The sequence below is a fragment of the Garra rufa genome, chromosome 14 (assembly GCF_049309525.1).
Source record: "Garra rufa chromosome 14, GarRuf1.0, whole genome shotgun sequence".
Lineage (NCBI taxonomy): Eukaryota > Metazoa > Chordata > Actinopteri > Cypriniformes > Cyprinidae > Garra > Garra rufa.
In genome coordinates, this window is record NC_133374.1 from 21,268,748 (window position 1) to 21,293,426 (window position 24,679).

Genomic DNA, 24,679 nt, shown 5'->3' on the forward strand with positions numbered 1-24,679 from the left:
GTAACTTTTTCTCATTAAAAAGTTTAACACAGAGAAATGAATAGCACTTTTAAAAATGTATTTAATGTAGCATGAGATAAGGACTCTAGTCATATTAATGTTTTGGTTTAAATCACCTCATGGCGGCAGCCATTTTGAGGTCATGTGACCACCCAAACACTCTGTTTATCTTGATAACCCCCTATTGTTGATCATAAGTCATGTTTGAGTGCAAATTGAGCATTTCAATGATACTGGAAGCTCATAACCTTTTTACGATGTTATATTTCTTGTGACCTTGTGCCTTTTTTGCCACAATTTCTTAGCTTTTTACCCAAATTGTAAATGCTAATTGTAAACTACTAGTTAACTCTTCCTTTTTAAGCAGTCGGTTGTCACTCCAAGCAGTAACTGTCTCCCAAATGTTTTGCTTGTTTGTTGACACTTTAAACCAGCTTGTGACTCTGTGAATCTAAAGCAGATGTACAGCTGATGCCATGCCCCACATAGTAAATGTGTCACATCTTGAAGTTGCCCCGATAGAGTTGTCTGCAGGTCTGTGTATCCAGCAAAAACCCACCTGCACATAGAGCCTTGCCATTGTTCATCAGATGCCTGAAACACACTTGTGCAGCCATTCCAGCCTGCAGTAGGAAATAAAGGGAGCTGTATTTGCGTACCTAGAAAAAATGTTTACAGAGAGGGCTGACAGATCCAGGAGACAAACCCTTCAAGAACAAAGGCGACCTTTCACAGAACTGAACACAATGCCATTTATTTTCGTCAGGCACTAACACCGTATTGAAATATCAAGTAGAAATGGATTCAGTTCAATAGAAATGCACAGAAAAAATCAACATGGGTAGTAACCTCTAATGGCTCTCCAAAAACGTAAAGGCAATTTATTACAATTTGGCACTGCAAGTCGAGGATAACATCATGCCTAATAAAATAATTTCATTTTGGTATTCAAATTCCGCTTCAGCTGTGGTACGTCGAAAAACTGATCGGGTTTTAAAAGAGCGTTTAACAGACGTATGAATCCAAGACGTCACATGAACAAATAAAACATTATGAGATGTTATGTAATGTAAAGAAATACCTGAATGAATATAGGCCTACGATCTCCAATGCCTCATCACACAGATATGTCTAGATGGAGTGACCCTGTCGATAGTGGTGATTTCATGAATGTAAGACCTCAACAGGAACCTAATCACCTCAGATCTCACTTCCCAGACGTTTTTTTGAAAGTGAACACCTTCAAGCGCCCTGCTGGAATGGCAAAATTAAAGGTCAATGGAAATTGGCATAAATCCTAGTTAGTTTTCCAATGCAAATGGGAGCGTAATCTTCCACTTTTCCACAACTATGTGCAATTTTCATATCCGAGGAGTGCAAACAAATCAAAACTCAAAAGAATAAAAAGCAAAGTATAGAAAGTGTGTCTTCAACCTGAAAAAAATATCATTCTCATGTTCTTCTCATTCAGTAGCATCTAAAACCCTCGTACATGCACATCAAACATTCAGAAACATCCCAAAAACATATCTTTTTAATAGAATAGGACTATTAATGAAAACAGATCGTGGTTGTTTTCATGTTCAGTCCTCTTTATAGTTACTCCTTCAGGGGCTGGAAAGAGACGGCGACAGCACAAAATTAATACAAAGTATTTTGGCACTCTAAAAAAAGGTTGCGCGTAGTTGAGTCTGCAGCCGTCTGCCGTGTGAAAAACCAAACTAAACGGGTGTCGTGAGAAGGAGATAATAGCAATATAGTGGTATCACAACAAAAGAGGAATAATTTAAAAATAAATCAACAGCACAGTAAGACAAATATACTGCATAGTACAAAGCCCCCCTGCTGTGTCCTCCGAAAGCAGAGGGCCGTAAGGACAGTGTACAGAAACCAGATGCAGCTCCTGGGCCGAATCGAGCAGCATGGACAGCTTCTCCTTTAACTTAGCTCCTTCTCTGGAGTCCACATTCCCATAATCTCTGGGTCCAGCAAAGCTGTCGTTGAACGTCTATCCGTCACAGATCCGAGAGGTTATTCATGTTCACTGTTGTTGGTGCCCTTCTCCCACTCTATACTCTCCTCGCTGTGGCTGGGCGATGCTCCCGGAGGGCCGGCGGGGCGCACTCGAATGCCCTGGAAGCGCCGGCACTCCGGGCAGATGCGAATGTGACTGCACCCTCGTGCCACCAAGGCGGCCTCCTGCGCCAGTCTGTGGGAGAGGGGTTCGGGCAGGCCGGTGCCCGTGCACAGCTTGCCGTTGCTGAGGCTCGCCGCCGCCGCCCGCGCCCGTCGCTCGTCCAGGGGCAGAGGCTGCGGTCGCAACACGCTGGCTCCACGCCTGCGTCGTAACTGCAGGCTGTCTTGACACAGCACGATGCCCTGCAGCTCTCGTAACATCTCCTCGCACATGGACAGCTGTGAGGCAAAGACACGGAGACAGGGGAGAGAGAGAGAGAGAGAGAGAGAGAGAGAAAGAGAGGCCAGGGGGTCTCGCTGACACACTGCTCACAGGGGGAGGCAGGCAGCACAGCCAGAACATTGATCAAAAATAACACTGGGCTATACAGGGGGCGGTGGCTGTTTATCTGACTGATGCACCGCAGAGAAATCAGAGAAAATGTCTTGAAGCGATTGGTGGTCGCGGTGTGTGCTCATTACATTCTCGACAAGTTCACTTCTTTAAATGTATTCTGTTGGATTTGCATTGCAAAAAAAATGTGATAAGTGAGTGGGGAGCTGCTGTGTTTAGGTCATTCTTTGTATGCAGTGCCTTTTGCTTTGAAAAACTGGGCTCAAATTGCTCCCAAGAGGGTTTTCGATGAGTTTTGATGATTGTTTACACAACAAACGCATATGTATTTTTGTTATTCACTTTACAAACAGAGTTGCTCCATTTTTCCGTTCTGTCATAAATGGAATATTATTGCAGTTCACTTCCAGAACAAAAATTTACAGATAATTTACTCACCCCCTTGTTATCTAAGATGTTCATGTCTTTCTTTCTTCAGTAGTAAAGAAATTATGTTTTTTGAGTAGAACATTTTAGGAATTTTCTCCATAGAGTGGACTTCTATGGGGCCTGCGAGTTTGAACTTCCAAAATGCAGTTTAAATGCAGCTTCAAAGGGCTCCATACGATCCCAGCCGAGGAAGAAGGGTCTTATCTACCGAAACAATTGGTTATTTTCTAAAGAAATGTACAATTTATACACTTTTTACCCGTAGATGTTCATCTTGTCTAGTTCTGCAATGCGCATGCATACTCTGTGCACTTTGGTTCAAGACAGTTAGGGTATGTTGAAAAACTCCCATCTCATTTTCTCCTCCAACTTCAAAATCGTCCTACAACACTGTTTTAACTTTTTTTGTAAAGGGTGCTTGAGCTTCTTTGCACATTCACTTTTTAAACATTGGGTCGGTACTTCTGCATCAATGAAGGGCGATTTTGAAGTTAGAGGAGAAAATGATTTTTGACATACCCTGATTGCATTGAACTGGAGTACACAGAGTACGCATGCGCATCATAGAGCTAGACAAGATGAGCATTTTAGGTTAAAATGTATATAAATTGTACATTATTTTGACTAGATAAGACCCTTCTTCCTTGGCTGGGATCATTTAGAGCCTCTTGAAACTGCATTTAAACTGCATTTTGGAAGTTCAAACTCATGGTCACCATAGAAGTCCACTATATGAAAAACAAAAAACAATTTCTTTACGACAGAAGAAAGAAAGACATGAACATCTTGGATGGCAAGGGGGTGCGTAAATGATCTGTTTTTGTTCTGGAAGTAAACTAATCCTTAAGTAAATCATCTTTGGTTTGAATAGTTCATCTCTTAATTGAGTCACAGTGCTGTTTTCCCAACTTTAAAGGAATAGTTCACCCAGAAATGAAAATTACCACATGATTTACTCACCCTCAAGCCATGTATATGACTTTCTTCTTCCAGTCGAATACAATCAGAGTTATATTAAAAAATGTCCCGGCTCTTCCAAGCTTTATAATGCCAGTGAATGTCTGTTGAGATTTTAAAGTCAATAAAGTGCATCCATCCATCATAAAAAGTACTCCACACAGCTCCACGAGGTTAATAAAGGCCATCTGAAGTGAAGTGATGTGTTTGTGTAAGAAAAACATCCATATTTAAAACTTTATAAACCGTAACTGGAGTATACAGACTGTTTGGTTTGCTATTAACCCCCATCCTTTTTATGGATGAATGCACTTTATTGGACTTAAAACACCCATTCACTGCCTTTATAACACTTGAAAGAGCCAGGACATTTTTTAATATAACTGTGATTGTATTCATTTGAAAGAAGAAAGTCATATACACCTAGGATGGCTTGAGGGTGAGTAAATCATGGGGTAATTTGCATTTTCTTTAATTTCCTGAGGTGACATTAAATTCTAAAGGGAAATATGCATATCCATCCACTCAAATTAAACCACTCATTCTACCCTGTTAGACAAAATTTAATCAGTTCCCAGCACAATATCATTGAGGATTTAACCTTTGAGGTCACAAAAAAGGCATTATTGTCTGTTATCTAGAGTAGAATAGACTTGCAGTCTTTACAATGGCACACCCTGTATAAAAGTCCTAGTTCACATACATTTCACAACTTTTAAAACTTTATAAAGTAAGCAGAAATGTGTTTTGTCAGCTGAACAATCAGTAAGTTGTTAAACAACAGTGCAACCCATTGAACACACTACTTCAGTCCCTCAGCCTTGTTTTCATTCTTGTCTGGATTAAATGTAAATCTACCTTGCCTAAGGTTCATCAGATATATATCGCATACAATCAATCAATTTTTTGTCATGTCGTGAGATTAAAAAGGCACTGCATACAAACTATTATGTGATTCTGGGAGCTGTATAGTGTAGTAGACATTGATGGAGGGGCCGTCTTGGTGTTGGACTAAAGTGATGTAGTATGCATAAAGATACACTAGTTAAACAGGACAGAAAATTGTTACCTATTAGATGATGAGCCATGCCAGTGCAGTTTAAGGCGCTGAGTATACACTTACATGCAAAAATGCACCTCATACCCACATAAACAAACACGGACACACTATAAGCATTACCTAACTCTAATACACAAAGCTACATCAACATTTCCCTTAGTCATAATGCAAATATATAAATATATAAGTCTACGTTTCGAGCTAAACTGCGCTGCACTAGTCAGTTTGATTTGTTGAGACATACAGTACAAACACAATCACACAAACATCCATATTCCCTACCAGTTTTCAATTAGCATTTAGTTCAGTCTCACTTCAAACACACCAACAAACATATAGACAAACACAAACATCATTCTTTGAATATTTACCCACAATGCTCACTCCATGAATATGGGCAATCACAACTAAGTCATGAAGACATCATAAACAAAGAGCATGCATTTGCACCCTCCAAAAAAAGTCACGTCTTGGGGTTCTACTGAAACATGCCGAAGTGTTTATTTAGTAAAAAAAAATCACAATGTTTCATTTGAAACGATGCAGTCACACAACCTTCAATAAAAGACAAAACAGAAGGAACTTCATTCCATTCAAAAGCATAAAATCTAAAAGCATCTGGCACCTTTAGCGTGTGATGACCTGTGTAGATCAGTTTGAGGTATGTTCTCTGGTGTGCTGGTTGTGAGGTGCGGGATGGGGTGTAGGGGGTTCAGGGAGGGAGGCGCGAGGGCGGGGAGAAGGACAGAAAGCAGAGGCAGGTAAAAGAGCCCTCTCTCACCTCTGTTCCTGGCGTATGACGCAGCATCCACACAAACTCCAGCACCGCCATGAAGATGGCCACCAGAAGACCACACACAAGCACCACGAAGATCCCACCGATGTTCTCCATGCCCAGACCTACACACAAACACACATTATGAACATTTCATAAAAGATTCTGTTTGGATTCTGCGGTTGAATGTCAGGTGGTTCACCTTTCGCTCGATGGTCCTCCTCTTTCGGACACTTGCCACCATCCCACCATTTCCTCTTTAGGATCTCCAGGCGGTTTTCCTCTTGTAGTTTGAGTATGGCCAGGTCAAACTCATCTCTGTAGACCGAGCCTGAAACAAAATATCCATTTTAGAGATGCTGGATGTGTATTTTCTGCTGTGTTAACTCCTGTCGCTTTAATAGTGTTCATTTAGCTTATTGTAAACTAAACTCTACCATTAATTATGCTGATTAAAACATGCTGGACATAGCTGGGTTCAAAATCAATCAATCAATGATTCATTTAACTTTTGGCTATGATTTTGCCATCTGAAACAGATTTTTGGTAAGCACAAAATATTTCTATCATTATAAGACAAGACTGGCAGTCTTACTGTCACATGCTTACTGATGGCCAAGTAGTCAATGTGTCAGACGAAGTTCTGACAGTGTCTGAAATTTTAGGCTGCAGTTGTAAAATGTGACAAAAGTTTGGAATCAGTAAGACTAATGTTTTTTAAATAAGTCTCTTATGCTCATCAGGGCTGCATTTACTATCAAAAATACAGAAAAAAACGGTAATATTGTAAAATGTCATTACAATATAAAATAATGGTTTCTATTTTTAATATACTTTAAAATATAATTTATTTCTGTGATGCAAAGCCGAATTAAGTGTCACACGATAATTTAGATGCTGATTTATTATTTAAAATGATCTATGTTGGCAACAGTTGTGTTGCCAACTTTTTTCAGGATTCTTTGAATAAAAAGAACAGTATTTATGAAAAATAGAAATCTTTTCTAACAATGTCTTGGCTATCACTTTTTATCAATTTAACACATCCAAAGTATACATTTCTTTAAAAAAAGAAAGAAAAAAAATGACTGACCCCAACTTTTGAACAGCAGTATATATTATTAGAAAAGATTTCTATTTTAAATAAATGCAGTTCTTTTTAACTTTTTATTCATAAAATACTCCTGACAAAAAAGTATCACAGGTTCTAAAAAAAAATTAAGCAGCACAACTGTTTCCAGCACTGATAATAAATAAATCAGCATATTAGAATGATTTCTGAAGGATCATGTGACATACTGGAGTAATTACAGGAATAAATTAGTTTTTAATGTATATTAAAATAAAAAAACATTATTTTACATCGTAATAATATTTTAGAAAATATATTTTTTTACTATTTAAAATGCATATAAAATACATGTTTGTATTTGTAATCAAACAAACGCAGCCTTGATAAGCATAAGAGACTTCAAAAAACAAAAATCTTACTGATCCTAAACTTTACCATTTTTACTGTATTTTTGATGTGACCCTGCACCACAAAACCAGTCATAAGGGTCAATTTTTTTGAGATACATCATCTGAAAGATTGATGTATGGCTTGTTAGGATAGGACAATCTTTGATCAAGATATTTCTATTGATATATGAAAATCTGAAATCTGAGGGTGCACCTTTGAAAGTTGTTTAAATAAACTCTTAGCAATGTATATTATTAATCAACAATTACTTTTTTATATATTTATGGTAGGAAATTTTCAAAATATCTTCATGGAACATGATCTTTATTTAATATCTTAAGAAAATTTGACAATTTTGACCCATACAATGTATTGTTGGCTATTGCTACAAATATACCAGTGCTACTAATGACTAGTTTTGTGGTCCAGGGTCACACACACACACACACACACACACATATACATATATATATATATATATATATATATATATATATATATATATATATATATATATATATATAATAGTTATTTACAATATTACAAAGGTCATTTAACCTTTTCTTTATGTTATGGTTATACTACATCAGGGGTCCAAACTTTTTTCTGAGAGGGCCACATAATTTTCTTTTCTTTAATGGGGGGCCGGTCGGTTTATAAAAGAAAATACCACGGGCCGGACTGACTACTAGTATTATTATTATTATTTTATTATGATTTTACCTGTATTTATTCTACCTTTTAATGCTAGAATAGTTTATTTTGTTATGCACCACACAGACAACTAATAATTTCTTTTCAAAAGATATACAGGTGCATCTCAATAAATTAGAATGTCATGAAAAAGTTAATATATTTCAGTAATTCAACTCAAATAGTGAAACTTGTGTATTAAATAAATTTAATGCACACAGACTGAAGTAGTTTAAGTCTTTGGTTCTTTTAATTGTGATGATTTGGCTCACATTTAACAAAAACCCACCAATTCACTATCTCAACAAATTAGAATATGGTGACATGCTAATCAGATTATCAACTCAAAACACCTGCAAAGGTTATCTGAGCTGTCAAAATGGTCTCTCAGTTTGGTTCACTAGGCTACACAATCATGGGGAAGACTGCTGATCTGACAGTTGTCCAGAAGACAATCATTGACACCCTTCACAAGGAGGGTAAGCCATAAACATTCATTGCCAAAGAAGCTGGCTGTTCACAGAGTGCTGCATCCAAGCATGTTAACAGAAAGTTGAGTGGAAGGAAAAAGTGTAGAAAAAGAAAAAGATGCACAACCAACCAAGAGAACCGCAGCTTGAGAGGCTTGTTAGGCAAAATCGATTCAAGAATCCACTGTGTTTTTTGAATCACACGTCAAACTCTGCCTTCATCATTTTCAGCGCTTCCAGACTTTTCAACTGGGAATGGGCCACTGGTTTCTCAGCTGAAAAACTTTGGGTAACTGGGAGATGAGTGAAGTCTTGCTTTCGCACCTGTCCCACAAGCTGTGCTAGTTTCACCTCAAATGCTATTGAGTCATTTTGTCATCGCTCTCAATTTTCTAGCTGCCTCGCGCATCACCTGTTCGATTGCGATGACACATTATGTTGAATGTACCAATCTGTTGGAGAATTTAACAAATAATTAGGGAAAATAACTAAGGGAAATTTTAGTTTGAAAGCCAGCCTTTATTATCACATACCGATATGATATAAGTAAAACATATATTTAAAATTTTTAATTTTCATTTTCAAAATATGTCTCTGGCATTGCTCAGAGGGCCGGTCCAAATGTGGGGGCGGGCCGCATTCGGCCCGCGGGCCTTAGTTTGGGGACCCCTGTACTACATCAAGTTTGCTTTGGAAAAAAAGAAGTTAAATTCCCTTTTCTGCCTCCACAAACCTTAGACATGTTCTTTTCTTTCAGGTAAAACATAAACATTAGTGCAATGGTTTGCTTGGGTATGTGTGGTGCCATTTCGCATGTTAATGAGTATGTCAGACTGTGACACGATTGATCCACCAGTCAACGCTGTCAATGAGTGCGTTTACATGGACCCTCTTAATGCGATTATAATGAGATTTTGGCAATATTGCGATTAAACTTTTCCCCATGTAAACGCAATACTTCGATTATAATAATGCGATTAAGCTCATAATTGCAGCAAGCATAATCGTATTAACATAGGTGGCGCTCGCCGATTTTAATCGAAGTATACCGGCATGTAAACACCTTAATCGCAGTATTGCCGCTTTGACCAGAGTGCGCACGCGCTCCTGACTTACACGAATGAAGAGCCACGCACTTGCAGACAGGGACTGCTCTACAAAGGGGCTAGGGGGCTATAGCCCCGTTAGAATTTTGAATATCTCGGTTTAGCCGCCCCAACCAGCTGAGATAGAGGAGTACTGCTGTCTCGTGCTGTTTGTCACAGTATTCTTCCACACGCGTCATGTGAGCGCAGTTTCGTGCATTAGGCTACATTTAATCCATTACATCATCACTAAGATTGAGACGTGCCGTTCATTTAATTTTTTATATAAGTGTAAAGTATACACAGTTGAATTACGAAATCATATGAATTGTGTTAATGTTGAGCGCACAACCCAGTCTCACGGAGCGCATGGTGCTGTCCAGCTTTGAAGTCTTTCCTTTGCATGTAACAGGTTTTTTCGTTGCTTTGTGTATAGAGCCCTGAATAGGCCTAAAATCTAGCCCAGCTCTTGGCATAATTCTTGGTAAGAGACTGGCCAGACTCCGACCCAAGATCGTCTTTTTGGCCACTTCTCCCAAAACAGCTTATACTACCATTTTTTTAGCTATTAAAATAGTTCAGTTTTGTATATAGGCCAAATGACAATGTAATAATATTTCGTTTCAGTTTTTTTTTTTAGTTAATTTAGAAAAAAATTTAAAGCATTTTTTTCGTTAAATATAGGCTAAGTTTTTTTTTTTTTTTAAAGAAGCGACCAGCAGCAGATGGTGAGTTCATATGCTTGATCAATTTAGCTTTCTTAAATCATCACGACTTGCCTAAAATAAAATCAATAGATATTAAAGAGTTCAAGCATATCAAAAGGTTAGTTTTAAACGTTTAAACTGTATGTGCGCTGTTAGACTTATATTCTATCGTCTGTGCGGAGAGTGGAGGCTAACGCGCGCTTTACTGGACATGAAGGAGCAAGCGTGATCACTTGCATTGCAAACATCTTAAAATACGCTGACTTTTTTTGTACGTAAAGGTAAGAGTAATAGCTGTTATTCGTAACTGTAAAGGATTTATGTATATTTGCGTGCCCTCACATACAATACCAACAAATTGATAAATAAAGAAAATGGAATGGGCTCTCTTCTTCAGGAACAGGTATCTTTAGGCAATCGTGAGGCAAATGCGTTAGCCTTTCATGTGCTCTTGATTGCGGATTTGTGGAACTCCTAAAAAAAAAAAAATGCGCTGAAGGCGCGCTCACTGCTGCCCGTCGGGCTCGGGCTGGAATGCAGGGCTTGTTTTAAGTTTGTGTCTATTTTTTTCGTTCGTGTCAGTTTTAAATATAATTTAAAAGGCTGTTTTAAATAAAATTTTAATTATAGGCTACTTCTGTTAAATATGGTGTGTAGGCTACCAGAGCTGCTTTTCTTTAAAAAGAAAAAAGACACAATTTCTTCATTAAGTAACTTTTACGTCACGAATATCGATTATTTTCTTAGCACCCCCACATATTGGACTAGCCCCCGTTAGCCCCGTTAGAGAAAATATTCTGGCGCCTGTCTGTAGATTAGAGACGACGACGGCGAAGAAGGCGACACACTTTTAGGGAGCTTAGGAAACTGGACTTTTGCGCGATATGAACATAATGCAATTCATTGACGGACAATAGGAATAATAGGAATAATGGAAATTCCATGTAAACCGGAGTGAAGAACTTTGCTCTTGACATGTAAACATCATAATGCGATTAAGTCCTTACTCTGATTATTGGAAATAATCGCATTATTCTTGCCCATGTAAACGTAGTCAATCATGACCAAAGTTGTGTATCGTTCAGTAGCATAAATGGCAGTTGACATTGCACAGCCTGCCTTGGCTTCTACCCAAGATCTCACTGAGATCCTATCATACAATCTGACTAGCAACCACCATTTAAAACAAAGTGTGAGATTCCCTGCTACATCTGTATGCAGACTCTGGATGTGTTGCATTCCAATCAATACAAGTTCTGCTAACTCCACATAAACCTCTATTCATTGTTGTTGTTTCTCTAACTGGAACTCTTTCTCACCCAGAGGCATGCCAATGCCATAGCCCTTGGTGTCCAGCAGGCCTCCGATCTGGGTGAGATTGCAGTTACGTTGGCGGTAGTACTCGTTCATGGTGCTCTCCAGCAGGTAGGCATAATTAGAGTTGAGCACTCGGGCGATACCCTCCTCTGTGCTCTTCACGAACACGCCGGGCTGCTTGGAGTACATGAAGTTCCACATGCGCTGGTATGTCTGATAGCGAGAGTTCTAAACAGAAAACAAGAGATATTAGAATTGTTACGTTTGCTCCTCAAAACTTTCGTCTGGTGTCCTGACAGCCAATCACTAAAGCTTCGAGGAGGCGAGACTGATTGTGTTAACCAAGGACTTGGCGGTTGATAAGCTGACAGTTTGACATGTTGATGTGACAACTGAATATGTGAAACACTCTTTGCTCGCTGAGGGGCGGGTCGAGAACCGTCCCTCAGACACATCAAAAAATCTGAATTAGTCTGGACAGCACTCTGGAGAGGGCAAGATATGGAAGGGCATTGATATTAAGACAGCAAACAGATAAATCCCAAAGTAGGGAAGAGTGCTAGCGACATGGTCAATAAACCTGCCGACAAGCCATTGATTTGAGGGTGGAGTTCTTTTCCGATTTGTCCTTGGAGATATCACCTGGAAGAAGGTCATGGTGGACCCGCCGTGCATGGTGCCGTATTCAATGGCCGTTTGGTCGGCCAGATCGTCCACGGATTCGATGGGCACCTCCATCCTCTGCACAGTGAGAAAGGCTGCCAGGTTGGCTGTGTAGGAAGAGATGATGATCAAGGTAAAGGCCCACCTGGAACGACAAACCAGTTTTAGACGTGAGGAACGCAAAGCTCTGACCCAACATCAAAAGAGCCCGGCGCTACTGTGAGCTCCGCATCCGAATGAGAAGTTGAAAGGCTCCTCTGAATACTGTACGCCCGTTCAGAATACTCAAAAATAGCTCGCTTTTATTCTCCACTGACCTCGGTGTGCTGCAGTCGGCGAGGCCTCGAAAAATGACAGTACAATAATGCAGCAGAAAAACAGAGGCCAAATGAGAGTAGCACTTTTATCTGCTATATTCAGCAGCTGACAATGAGATCAGGGTGTAGCCGAATGTGATACTCTGCTGAAAAGAACATCTTCAGCTGGATGGTTAATGCTGGTTTGAGTGCTGGTTGAGCTGGTAAACCAGTTTAAGCATGCAAAATCGTAGTGGCTTTCAGTGAGGACTTGCTGGTTAAGCTAGTTAACACTAAAATTAAACTAAACACCAAACGAATGCATAAAGGAGGGAAAAGTATGGAAGCCCGTTTTTGCCACTGAATAAAAAATAAAAAGGTAATTCTGACTTTTTTCTCAGAATTGTGATATAAACTCACATTTCTAACTTTTTTTTTATTGTGAGATATAAACTTGCAATTGTGTTATAAAGTCAGTATTGCATGATATAAATTCACAATCACAAGAAAACACCCAGAATTGCAAGATTTAAAATAAAATAAAATCAGAATTGTGAGATATAAACTCACAATTATGACTTTTTTCTTGGAATTGTGAGTTTATATCTTGCACTTGTGACTTTTTTCTCAGAATTGTGTTTATATCTTGCAATCCTGACTTTACAACATGCAGTTGTGAGTTATTAAGTCAAAATTGTGAAATATATACCTGCAATTCTAAGAACATACACTCCCCCCCCCCTCTCAGAACTAGACTTTATTTTTCATGATTCTGACTTTTTCTCAGAATTGTGAGATATAAACTTGCAGTTGTGAGTTATAAAGTCAGTACTGTGTTATCTAAAATCACAATCGCAAGAAAAAAGACTTTTTTCTCGGAATTGTGAGTTTATATCTTGCACATGTGACGTTTTTTCCTCAGAATTCTGAGAAATAAAATCTGAATTGTGAAATATAAACTCACAATTTTTCTCAGAACTGTGAGTTTATATCTTGCAATTCTGACTTTATAACACACAATTGTGAGTTATTAAGTCAGAATTGTGAAATATATACCTGCAATTCTGAGAACACACCAGTCTTTTTTCCCCCTCAGAATTGGACTTTATTTCTCGCAATTGCAAGTTTATCTCTCACTATTCTAACTTTATAACTCACAATTGTCAGTATATATATTCTGCAGTTCTTAGAAAAACTGCAATAATTCTGAGGAAAAAAAACTCAGAATTGTGTGATAAAAACATAATTTGTTCACTTCCCAAGTAGAATAAAAAATAAACATATTTATTATGGTCTTTCAGGTCAAAATAAACTATTCAAGTGTGTTCAAAAATAAAAGAGCCTATCAAGTTATGAAATCACTAAATATATTAAATGTACTGACCTGTTTTTACAAATATAGTCCATTTTCAACACAAAATATGAAAGGACAACCACAAACCAAAATAAGAATGTCAAGAATTAAATATTATTATTGACATAAAACTTACTGTATGACAAAAATACAATGATTCTCTAGACGAGACCTATAACGCATACAATATGTACATTCCTGAGGCTTACATACAAAACGGATAAGAAAATGTCAATTCTGTACATTCCATAAATCACATCCTGGAGATCAGCATCCAAACACAATATTGATGCTGGTCTTACCATACTTTACTGATTTACATTTCGCAATTCTGATTTCTTTCTCCTAATTGTGAGATTTATACTTGCAGTATTTTGTGATAAAAATTAGCAGTTGCAGGAAAAAACTCAGAATTGACTTTTTTTTCTCAGAAATTTGAGCTTATATAGTCGATTCTCAGAATGACCCCTCAGAATTTGACTTTTCTTTCTTGCAATTGCAAATTTATATCCCGCTATTCTGACTTTATAACTCACAATTCTTTTTTTCGCAGAACTGTGAGATATAAAGAGGCAATTATCTTTTTTTATTCAGTGGGCTACATTAGTTAAGTGACTGCTATTGGATTTAATTTTTTTTTTAATGAAAAATTTGATTATACACAAATGTGTAAATGTTTCAATCATTTGTTTACTTCTCAAGTACAATAAAAAAATTAATTCGACATTCTGAAAACATTCTTGTTTCAATTGAATATTCAATAAACATATTCATTATGGTCTTTCGGGTCATAATAAACATTTATTCAAGTGTGTTCAAAAATTAAAAAAGCAGTTCAAGGTATGAAATCACTAAATATTTTCAATATATTAAATGTTTTTACAAATATAATTATTTTCAGATTGCACACTTAATATACTCCTGAATACGTTGTTTTGCTAATTTATGCTGTCTAAACCATGTAAAAAATGTTTGGAAGCTACTATATCATATAGAGAAGGACTTAGTGAGCAGTAAAGGAAACAATATTTTGACAAACTAAAGTTAATAGGTGGTAAAGATACTTTCAAATAGTTTTAATTAAGATATTAGCCTAATATTTCAACTACCTAACCGTAAATAATAAGAACAAACATGAATTTTGTCAAGATTCTTGCCCATAAAATACTGGTTCAGTTTGGCCAACAACAAAATATTAATAAATTCCTTGACATTCTGTACATTCCTCATAAATCGCATCCTGGAGCCCAGCATCCAAACACAACATCAATCGTGCGCTCTTACCATACTCCACTGACACAGCGTGTGGACAGGGCTCTGGGGGCGATGGTGGAGCCCTGCTGCATGAAACCACCCACAGGAAACCAGAAACTGTTGCCCAGTGAGTACTGGTTAATGAGCAGGCTACAGCGCCCCTTCAGGCAGGGGTGAGGGTTGTACCATTCATAAGGTGTTAGCCTGTGTGCCAAGGGGAGCAAGACAAAAGAAAGGATAAAAAGTAGTAAACATAAATGAGCCAGGAACAATTTTAACAGTTGGCAAAGCATGAAGTCGCCAGTGCTCCCTGATGGCCACATAACCTGGTTTTTGTTCCCTGAAGGGGCTGTGCAAGCTTTAGCCGTGACTGACAGGACACTAATAAAAATGCACTGCACTGCAGGACGCTGCTGAGTTACTCTTCAAGGTGTGCGACAACCCCACATTACAGCTCTGTTGAAATGCCGAACACAAGCAATGCAGAAAAAACAAAAACACTGGTCGTATTTCAATAGCAAATGTGTAAAAATATACACATTATAGAGAGGCAAACAAAGAAAATCACACACATACGCAAAAGCTCCAACTATGAATTTATATAAAATGTCTTGACAGGCAATGTTCAGCAAATAAAAACACATAACACCCCCGTTGTCCTGCAGAATGCTGGAAAATCAGCAGGCTACTGTGAAAGAGTATAAAACATGACATTTCTTTTGTGATCCAATGCAAAGCTGGAATAAAAAGGGGAGTTCAAAATGAAATGTCTACAAATACACCCATGCTGGTCTAAGAACAGCATTCTGACAAGCCAATCAGATGTCAGGGTTAGGTTTAAGGTCAATACTGTTTCACAGGACCAACAAAGGATGTTGATCCTGCAACAACAACATTCCTATAAACTAACAATCATAACCTTCAAACCCCCTAAAATCAGAGATTAGCTCCAACAATAGGAATGTTTCAGAATTCCTATATAACTAATCTTTGCCCTCCAGTTTTAGTAGACAAATTAGTTTAGGGATATAATGTCTAATGTAGTGTTAAAGCAATAAAATAAAATACAGTTCATTTACATGCCATTTGAAATCTATGACTTTCTTTCATGAAACTCTAAAGAAGAAGTTTAGCCGAATGTGCAAGCTTCTTGTTTCCATACAATAAAAGTGAATGGTGGAGTTATCAAACATTTTTGGTGAATAATGAATTAAATCTGAGCCTGTTCCTGACATAAAGATACCATATGACTTCAGAAGACTTAGAATATAGTGCATGATTCATATGTACAACTATGTTGCTTTTATGGAACTTTTTTGTCCATTTTTGAGCTTGACAGCCCTAGTCTCCATCCACTTTCATTGTATGGAAAAAAATAGCTTTACAGGTTTGGAATAACAAGAATTTTAGATGTGCTGCATGTTGTTTGAAATCTGTATGGGTTTTCTTTTTTAGTTTGACTGAGTATCCAAGCTACTCATTTCCATACAATGAAAGTGAATGTTGACCAGAGTTACAAGTAAGATTTTTAGTGAACAATGAATTAAATTCTAGTCTGATTCATATGTACAATTTTTATTGTGCATTTATGGAGCTTTTGTGTCCATTTTTTAGCTTGACAGGCCTAGTCCCCATCCACTTTCACTTTATGGAAAAATAAAGTTATACAGGTTTGGAATAGCATGAGGAATTAAAGGACTAGTTCACTTTCAGAACAAAAATTTACAGATAATGTACTCACCCCCTTGTCATCCAAGATGTTCATGTATTTCTTTCTTTAGTCGTAAGGAAATTATGTTTTTTGAGGAAAACATTTCAGGATTTCTCTCCATATAATGGACTTCTATGGTGCCCCCGAGTTTGAACTTTAAAAATGCAGCTTCAAATGGCTCTAAACAATCACAGCCGAGGAAAGATCTAGCAAAACGATCGGTTATTTTTTTTATTTATTACAATTTATACTTTTTAACCTTGTCTTGTCTAGCTCTGTGTTTACTCTGTGTAGAGATTAAAAATTATATAAATTGTTTTTAGAAAATAACCAATCGTTTTGCTAGATAAGACCCTTCTTCCTCTGAAGCTGCATTTAAACTGCATTTTGGAAGTTTAAACAGATGAAAAAACATCTTCCAAAATGTTTTCCACAAAAAAATAAAGTTATAAAAGTTTGGAATGACATGAGGAATTATTATTATTATTTTTTTTTCAAATTTTAGATGCATTGCAAATTTGTATGATTTTCTTTCTTTCATGAAACACTAAAGGAAAGGTTTAGCTGAGTACCCAAGTTACTCATTTCCATACAGTGAAAGTGAATGAAGACCAGAGTTATAAAATAGGATTTTTAGAGAATAATGAAATAAATTCTAGCCTGTTCCTAAAAATAAACCACTGAATTACTTCAGAAGACTTAGAATATAGTTCATGATTCATATGTACAACTTTTATGTTGATTTTATGGAACTTTTTTGGTCAATTTTTGAGCTTGACAGGCCTAGTGCCCATCCATTTTTGCTGTATGGAAAAGAGCAATAAAAAAATGTGTTAAAATGTTTTCCACTAAAAATAAAGTTACACAGGTTTGGAATGACATGAGGAATTAATGACAATTTTTCTTTTTAAATATTAGATGCGATACATGTTTAAAATCTATATGATTTTCTTTCTTTCATGTAACGCTAAAGGAGAAGTCCAAGTTACTTGTTTCCATACAATGAAAGTGAATGGTGACCAGAGCAGTACAGTAAGGTTTTCAGTAAATAATGAATTAAATTCTAGTCTGTTTCTAAAATAAAACTACTGCATGACTTGAGAAGACTTGGAATATAGTGCGAGATTCATATGTACAACTTTTTTTTTTTTTAAAGATTTATTTTTTGGCATTTTTGCCTTTATTATGATAGGACAGATCAGACATGACAGGAAGCGTAGTGGGAGAGAGATAGGGGGCGGGATCGGGAAAGGTCCTCGAGTCGGGATTCGAACACAGGACGCCCGGAGCGCAACGGCGCTGTATGTCGGCAAGGCTATCGGCGCCGACATATGTACAACTTTTATTGAGCATTTATGAAACTTTGTTTTGGCCCATTTTTGAGCTTGACAGGCCTAGTCCCCATCCACTCTCACTGTATAAAAAATGTTATACAGGTTTGGAATGACATGAGTAATTAATAACTATTTTTCCCCAAATTTGATTTGCACTACATGTTGTTTAAAAACTGTATGATTTTCTTTCTTAGTTTCAGTGTCCAAGCTACTCATTTCCAAAAAATAAAAGCGAATGGTGACCAAAGCAGTAAAGGAAGTTTTACAGGTTTGTAATGACATGAGGAATTAATGTGTTTCTGTTTAAATTTTAGACGTGTTACATGTTAAAATCTATAATTTTCTTTCTTAGTTTAGCTGAATTTACAAGCTACGCATTTCCATACAATGAAAGTCAATGGTGATCAGAGTTACAAGTATGATTTTTAGTAAACAATGACTTAAATTCTAGTCTTTTCCTGAAATAAAACTACTGTATTACTTAAAAAAACTTGGAATATAGTGCAAGATTCATTGTACATCTTTTATTATGCATTTGGCAAATGACATAAAGGAATAAATGTATTTTAGTTTTTTATGTATTCAAAATACATGTTGTTTGAAATCTGTATGATTTTCTTTCTTTCATGAAGCACTAAAGGAGAAGTTTAGCTGAGTGTCCAAGCTACTCATTTCCATACAGTGAAAATGAATGGTGACCAGATCAGTAAGATTTTTTGTCTGTTCCTGAAATGGAATATAGAGCAATATTCATATCTCCAACTTTTATTTTCCATTTATGTTTTTTTTTAATCCATTTTGAAGCTTTCCACTTTCACTGTATGTAAAAGTTCTTTAAAATCTTGAAAAAGTCAAAGTTTTGACAAAGTCATTTTTAGCTGCACAATCCCTTTTAAGCATAGTGTCAGTGCTAATAAGATCCTGCAGGTGTCAGTATGGAGCTGAATATTTACCTCGCCACCAAAAAGAGCACGCAGCTGACAGCCAGGTATGCCAGCAACATGAAAAGCCAAACCCCAGGAGAGAACGGATCCAAAAAGGAGAAATACCCCGGTCTTCTTCCCTATAAAAAACACATAGGCAACATCAAGACACTGAAACAAGCGTCCCCAAAATCCTATAAGCCTATATCATTCAATTCCAGTAAGTAAACAACCAGGTTAAAGACGTTTAAGGGCTTTTACAGTTGATTGGCTTGATCCAAACAAAGTGCTTGATTTTCTGTCTCCTAACCATTTTGGCAGACTCTGAAGATCCAATAAGCGCTGGAACAGAACTCGGGAGCCGATTCTGTACACAATAGTCAAATCCAATTATCTCTCCTGAAGGTACTTTGACAATCAGTGGTCAGCAGCAACTTATCAGCGAGAAACTACGTGTGAAAGCACTATGGCTAATCTATCCACACGCCACAGGTGTCTTACAGATGCCGGATCTAAATAGTCCCCGAGATGGATACACTCATCACAAATCATTCAGGCTGTTTTTTTCCTCTGTGATTACAAAAACCAGGTTTACTATGGTGCGGAAATGACTAATTATGTCACTATCTAGCCTGCACCAGGCTGGAAATTCATTAATGCGTCTGCAATCATCTCCATATTAGTGTAATTGAATGGCATTGCTGTTGAGCTGGACACTAAAAGCTGTAATTATAGCAATAAATAGAGGCAAGCCTGTCTATGGCAGATACACAAGAAACCGATGGGCTCTCAATAAGAAAAAATCCGGTTCAGGTGGGGTTTTATTCTTAGGCAGGTTACACTTTCTTACAGAAGCTGCCGTCGAGGGATGAGAAAATTGGGCCGTGCCTGGAGCCTGTATGTGCCAGACCGAGCTCGTGTGAGATTTGAGGAGATAATTGTATCGTGACTTACAGCGAGAGGGACTTGCGGATGGAGCTCACAGGGGGGTACGTTAACTGTGGTGTTGGGTTTCCGCAATCTGCTTCCAGCTGAAACAACTTGCTTTGTTTACAGCTGCTTTCTAAATTCAATTTTAAGGTTTAAACAAAAGCACAATTAACAAGTGAGAAAATGCATTACTAGTGCATGTCTGTTTCAGAGGTGAGTTACATGCGGTTTAACAGCCTTTCGAACATGTAAGACACTCAAGAGCAAATCTTCCCTTGATCATTTAACAAATGAGCACAAAAAGTTCCACCCCCAGTTTGACTGAACAGCAGTGCAGTAGGGCAGCTTCTTGCTTGACTCCAGCAGGTCCCGATAGGCTCTGATGTGCCTCTGTGGTGTTATGTAATTTCTCGTTTCTGGCTTAGTGGATTTGAGGTAAGAAATAAAGTTTCTCCCAGTGATATACTAAAAATGCAGTCTTTGAGAAGCGCCGCTGCTTCGCCTGTTGGAATAAAACCATGCGCTAACAGAAGCAGCTGCAGAAGCCTGCAGTCATTCCAGATTCTCACACCAGGGTTCCTTGCATCTGGTTAACCAGGTCCTCATTAACATGTGCATTACACAACATACTAAATTACAGAGGAGACTGCAGAGCTGTCATTACATGTGTGCTCTTATTATGTTTATCTTAAAAAAAAAAAAATCACATCTTCAGTGTTTCTTGTAACAATGTTCAGCGCAGAGAGTTGTTATTTACTTCTACTTTTGAAAGCTGTCAGTATATTAAAACAATTAGTTATGCCTTGTGGCGTTAACGCGATTGATCTCACGTTTATATTTGCAGATTTTTTTTTCTCGTTTCCAAATGTAGGGCATTCACTTCCTGAATAATAAATACAACCACTGCTGGCTTTCTCATTAGTGACGTGTTTCACTCATCTGTGATGTTTCATAGTTGTTCAGCTTTAATGATAATTAAATTTCACCATTCAGTGACTGCAAACTGATTTACTTTTGTTGAACATCTCATACGGGTTTGATTTATAAATAATTTGTCCATTTTTGGACTTTAAATAAATAAAAAACAAAACACTGTTTGAGAGAAAACACTATTTGAGATTCTGACCTTTAAGATGAATTTAATTGGTTTGAGGTCAGTATTATTTTTATACTTTTATTCTGCAAAGCTGCATTTATATTAATAAAACATGACAAGACTGTAGCAAACATCTCTATTTTAAATAAATGCTGTACTTTTGAAATTTAGATTCATCAAAGAATCTTGGGGAAAAAACACGCATAAGTGTTTTTCACATTTATAATAATAAAATAATTGGGCATCAAATCAGCATATTAGAATGATTTCTGAAGGATCATGTGACACTGAAGAATGAAGTAATGACTGCTGTAAATTCAAGTTTTTGAACAGTAAGATTTTTAATGTTTTTTTTGAAAAAGCCTCTTCTGCTCACCAAGCCTGCATTTATTTGATCAGCAAAAAAAAAAAAAACCTACATTTTGAAATATTTTCACTATTAAAAATTTAAAAAATAAAATAAGAAATTATTATTAATACCTAAAACAGTTGAGTACATTATTTCAGGATTTTTTGATGAACCGAATGATCCAAAGATCAGCATTTATCTGAAATAAAAAGCTTTTGTAATATTATACACTATAACATGTAAAAGCTTGGAGTCAGTATATTGTTTTAATAGTAATTACAGAAATTAATACTTTTATTTAGTAAGGATGCTTTAAAATGATTAAATATGATGATAAAGACATCTATAATGTAACAAAAGATTTCTATTTCAGATAAATGCTATTCTAAATTTTCTGTTCATCAAAGACACCTGAAAAAATTCTACTTAGTTATTTTCAACATAATAATAATAAAAAATGTTTTTGAGCAGCAAATCAGAATATTAGAATGATTTCTGAAGGATCAGCTTTGAAATCACAGGAATAAATTACATTTTAAAATATATTCAGACAAAAAACAGTTACATTAAATAGTACAAATATTTCAAAATTTGACTGTTTTTGCTATACTTTGGATCAAATAAATGCAGGCTTGGTGAGCAGAAGAGACTTCTTTAAAAACATTAAAAATCTTACTGTTCAAAAACTTTTGACTGGTAGTGGATATTCAAATAGAAAAGATATTTTAATTGATTTTGGCTTCCATGCAATGGTGATTAAACATGCATTTAATAAAATACATAATGCATGGGGTCTTTCTCTTCTCTCCCACACACTTGAGCGTGTTTGTTGTTTCACACAGAGATCACAGATCATAAACTCTTTGCTAGTCTCTGTGATTTGCTGTTCAGACTGATCTGTAGTGAAGCGTCTGCTACAAACAGTGATATACTGTCAGCACATGTTTACCAGCCACTGTCAGATCGGCTTGGGCTGAAAAGATTTGAAAACTTAATGTTCCATTGAATTCCGCTGAAACACGCTCTACACAGTAACATTCACAATATTTCTTCTCCTGTCACTAAAAACGTCCAGATTTAAAAATTGTCCTTCTGTAGGCTCATTTTAAACAGAACTAGGCGACCATGACGGATTGTAAACGCACAAGAGGTGAGGTGGATTATTTCAAATCTGAAGTACGTCATGAAACCAAGCACACTGCAGTCATGAGTCAAGAGGACTTGATGCCGTAGAGGCACAGAGGTCCCTTTTGCAACCGCTCACACCTTGAAAAGCGTGTGGCCAGTGGGAACATGGTCTTGTCACAGCTGGAATGCTTCAGAAAGAGAGAGAAAAAACTCCTGACTTTATGTTCTAAAGGGCAGTTGCTCTTTTTCTTTCTCTGTACACTCTTATAATGCACACAAACTCTGTCATTGCTTCTTAGGGGCTGTGCATGATCTTGCCAGCGCTCCCTGTGCGATCTAATTAACTTATGCACTAATTAGTTATTTCATTCTCAACCACACCTAGCCTGTCTTCTTCCTCCTCGCGTGTGCCGCACAAGATGAAGAGAGACTAATTTCCATTTCCATGCATTCTTGTGTTTATTTAAACTCTCCAGACTACACTAATATATATTTATATACCCAAACAAAACGGCACGCTCCAAATGTTCACGTCTAGCAGTGCGTCCAATTACACGCTGTGATGGAGATACCACTGTACTCACAAACATGTAATTAAAACAGGGCCGAAGGCCACATTTTATTCCATTTGCCATTGTTATTGATCAAGCGAAGGATTTCATTTAAAGTTTGAAATAAGATATGGGGGTCCTTGTAGAAATCAAAGGCTGCTGGATCGATAGTAAGTGGATTAAACCTAAACAAGTGCACGCACAAGAATCCAAATATCCAGAGCACCATGGCTATGGGGTATAGATGAGAAAGAAGAGATTATTCTGAGCAGAAGCTGAACGGAACTGAAGGCTGACCCCCATCTTTATCACGCTCAACCGAGATTAGTCGACTCATATCATATATGGGCCATTCTACAGAATTTGTGCAAACTGCCATTTAAGTATTCAAATCTTTCTATAATTGCTGACCAGTTTTTGCATGTCTCTACTGGTATTTTTGCCCATTCAAAACATTAGGTTCCCACCACCACGGAGATGGTGTTCTTAGGGTTAAAGGCTTCTCCTTTTATACGCCAAATGATGGCTACATCATTGTGGCCAAACAATTAAATTTTTGTTTCATCTGACCATAAAACAGAAGACCAGAAGTCTTCTTATTTCCAGATGAGCATTTGCAAAGGCCAAGTCAAGCAGGCTTTTGTGTGCCTTATCTGGAGAAGTGGTGTCCTCCTTAGTCTGCGTCCGTGGAAACCAGCGGTGTGCAGTGTCTGTTGGACTGTTTGCCTTGAGATGTTGCCACCAGAAGAGCCCAGATTCATCAGGATGGCCTTGGTGGTGATCCTTGGATTCTTTTTTTTTACATCTCTCACTATCCTCCTGGCCAGCACAGGTGTCACTTTTGGCTTCCGACCACATCCTCTGAGATTTTTCACAGTGCAGAACGGCTTGTATTTTTAATAATACTTTGCCGCAGGTCCTCAGTGAGCTCCTTAGTCTTAGCCATGACTGTCCACAAAATCACAGGAGAGAGCTTCTGTTTTTCACCTGTTGAGTTGATTAAAACAGCAGTTTCCAATGAATCAGGGTAAATAGGATGCTTTAGAACAGCTTGGCCTATTTGGAATGGTACAGTAACAGAACTTTGGTTCCCTTCCGGGAACTCGAGCCGCGTCAGGAACGCTATGGGGAACGCCATTGGCGGGCCGCACTCTGAACTATGTCTAACAACCAATGAAATGACGGGAGTGACGTCACAGGCGCGGTGACGTCATCGACCGGGAAGTATAAAACGCGTGCGTTTGAAGCCGGCGGCAGCTTTTGTCATTCAGCGAGAGCGCTCTGTGTCTGTCTCGGTCATACTGCTGTTTTTTCGTGCCAGTTTGCACGGCTTTTATTTGAGTAGTATGACCTTTAAAATGCAACCATGGGGGAAAGAAGTGTTACGAAACTAGGCGGTACAAGCAGCCACATAGATAGTGTGTTCCTTCCTGCCAATGCTTCATTGTTGGTGGGGATACACACAGTCTATGTGTGGTCTGCTTGAGTGTAGAGCACGCACAGTCAGCCCTCGAAAAGGCTGACTGTCCACAGTGAGAGCGTAAATATCTCCACTGCGGGTGCTCCACGGAAGGCTCTCTTCGAGGAGGGAGCCTTCGCCAGCGT

At 37.6% G+C, this 24,679-nt stretch overlaps 1 protein-coding gene across 1 annotated transcript in view; it reads right to left on the bottom strand.

Annotated features, from left to right (window-relative positions):
* Positions 1-761: 761 nt before the first annotated feature.
* The window catches only part of grik4 (glutamate receptor, ionotropic, kainate 4), a 514,994-nt gene continuing 491,076 nt past the window's right edge, over positions 762-24,679 (bottom strand). Inside the window, exons 15-21 of the mRNA XM_073817307.1 lie at positions 19,051-19,160; positions 15,083-15,256; positions 12,128-12,293; positions 11,488-11,713; positions 5,954-6,082; positions 5,758-5,876; positions 762-2,415 (exon numbers count right to left, since the gene is read on the bottom strand). Coding sequence (XP_073673408.1) covers positions 2,032-2,415; positions 5,758-5,876; positions 5,954-6,082; positions 11,488-11,713; positions 12,128-12,293; positions 15,083-15,256; positions 19,051-19,160 — 1,308 coding nt within the window. The 3' untranslated portion in view covers positions 762-2,031. The remainder of the gene's footprint in view (positions 2,416-5,757; positions 5,877-5,953; positions 6,083-11,487; positions 11,714-12,127; positions 12,294-15,082; positions 15,257-19,050; positions 19,161-24,679) is intronic.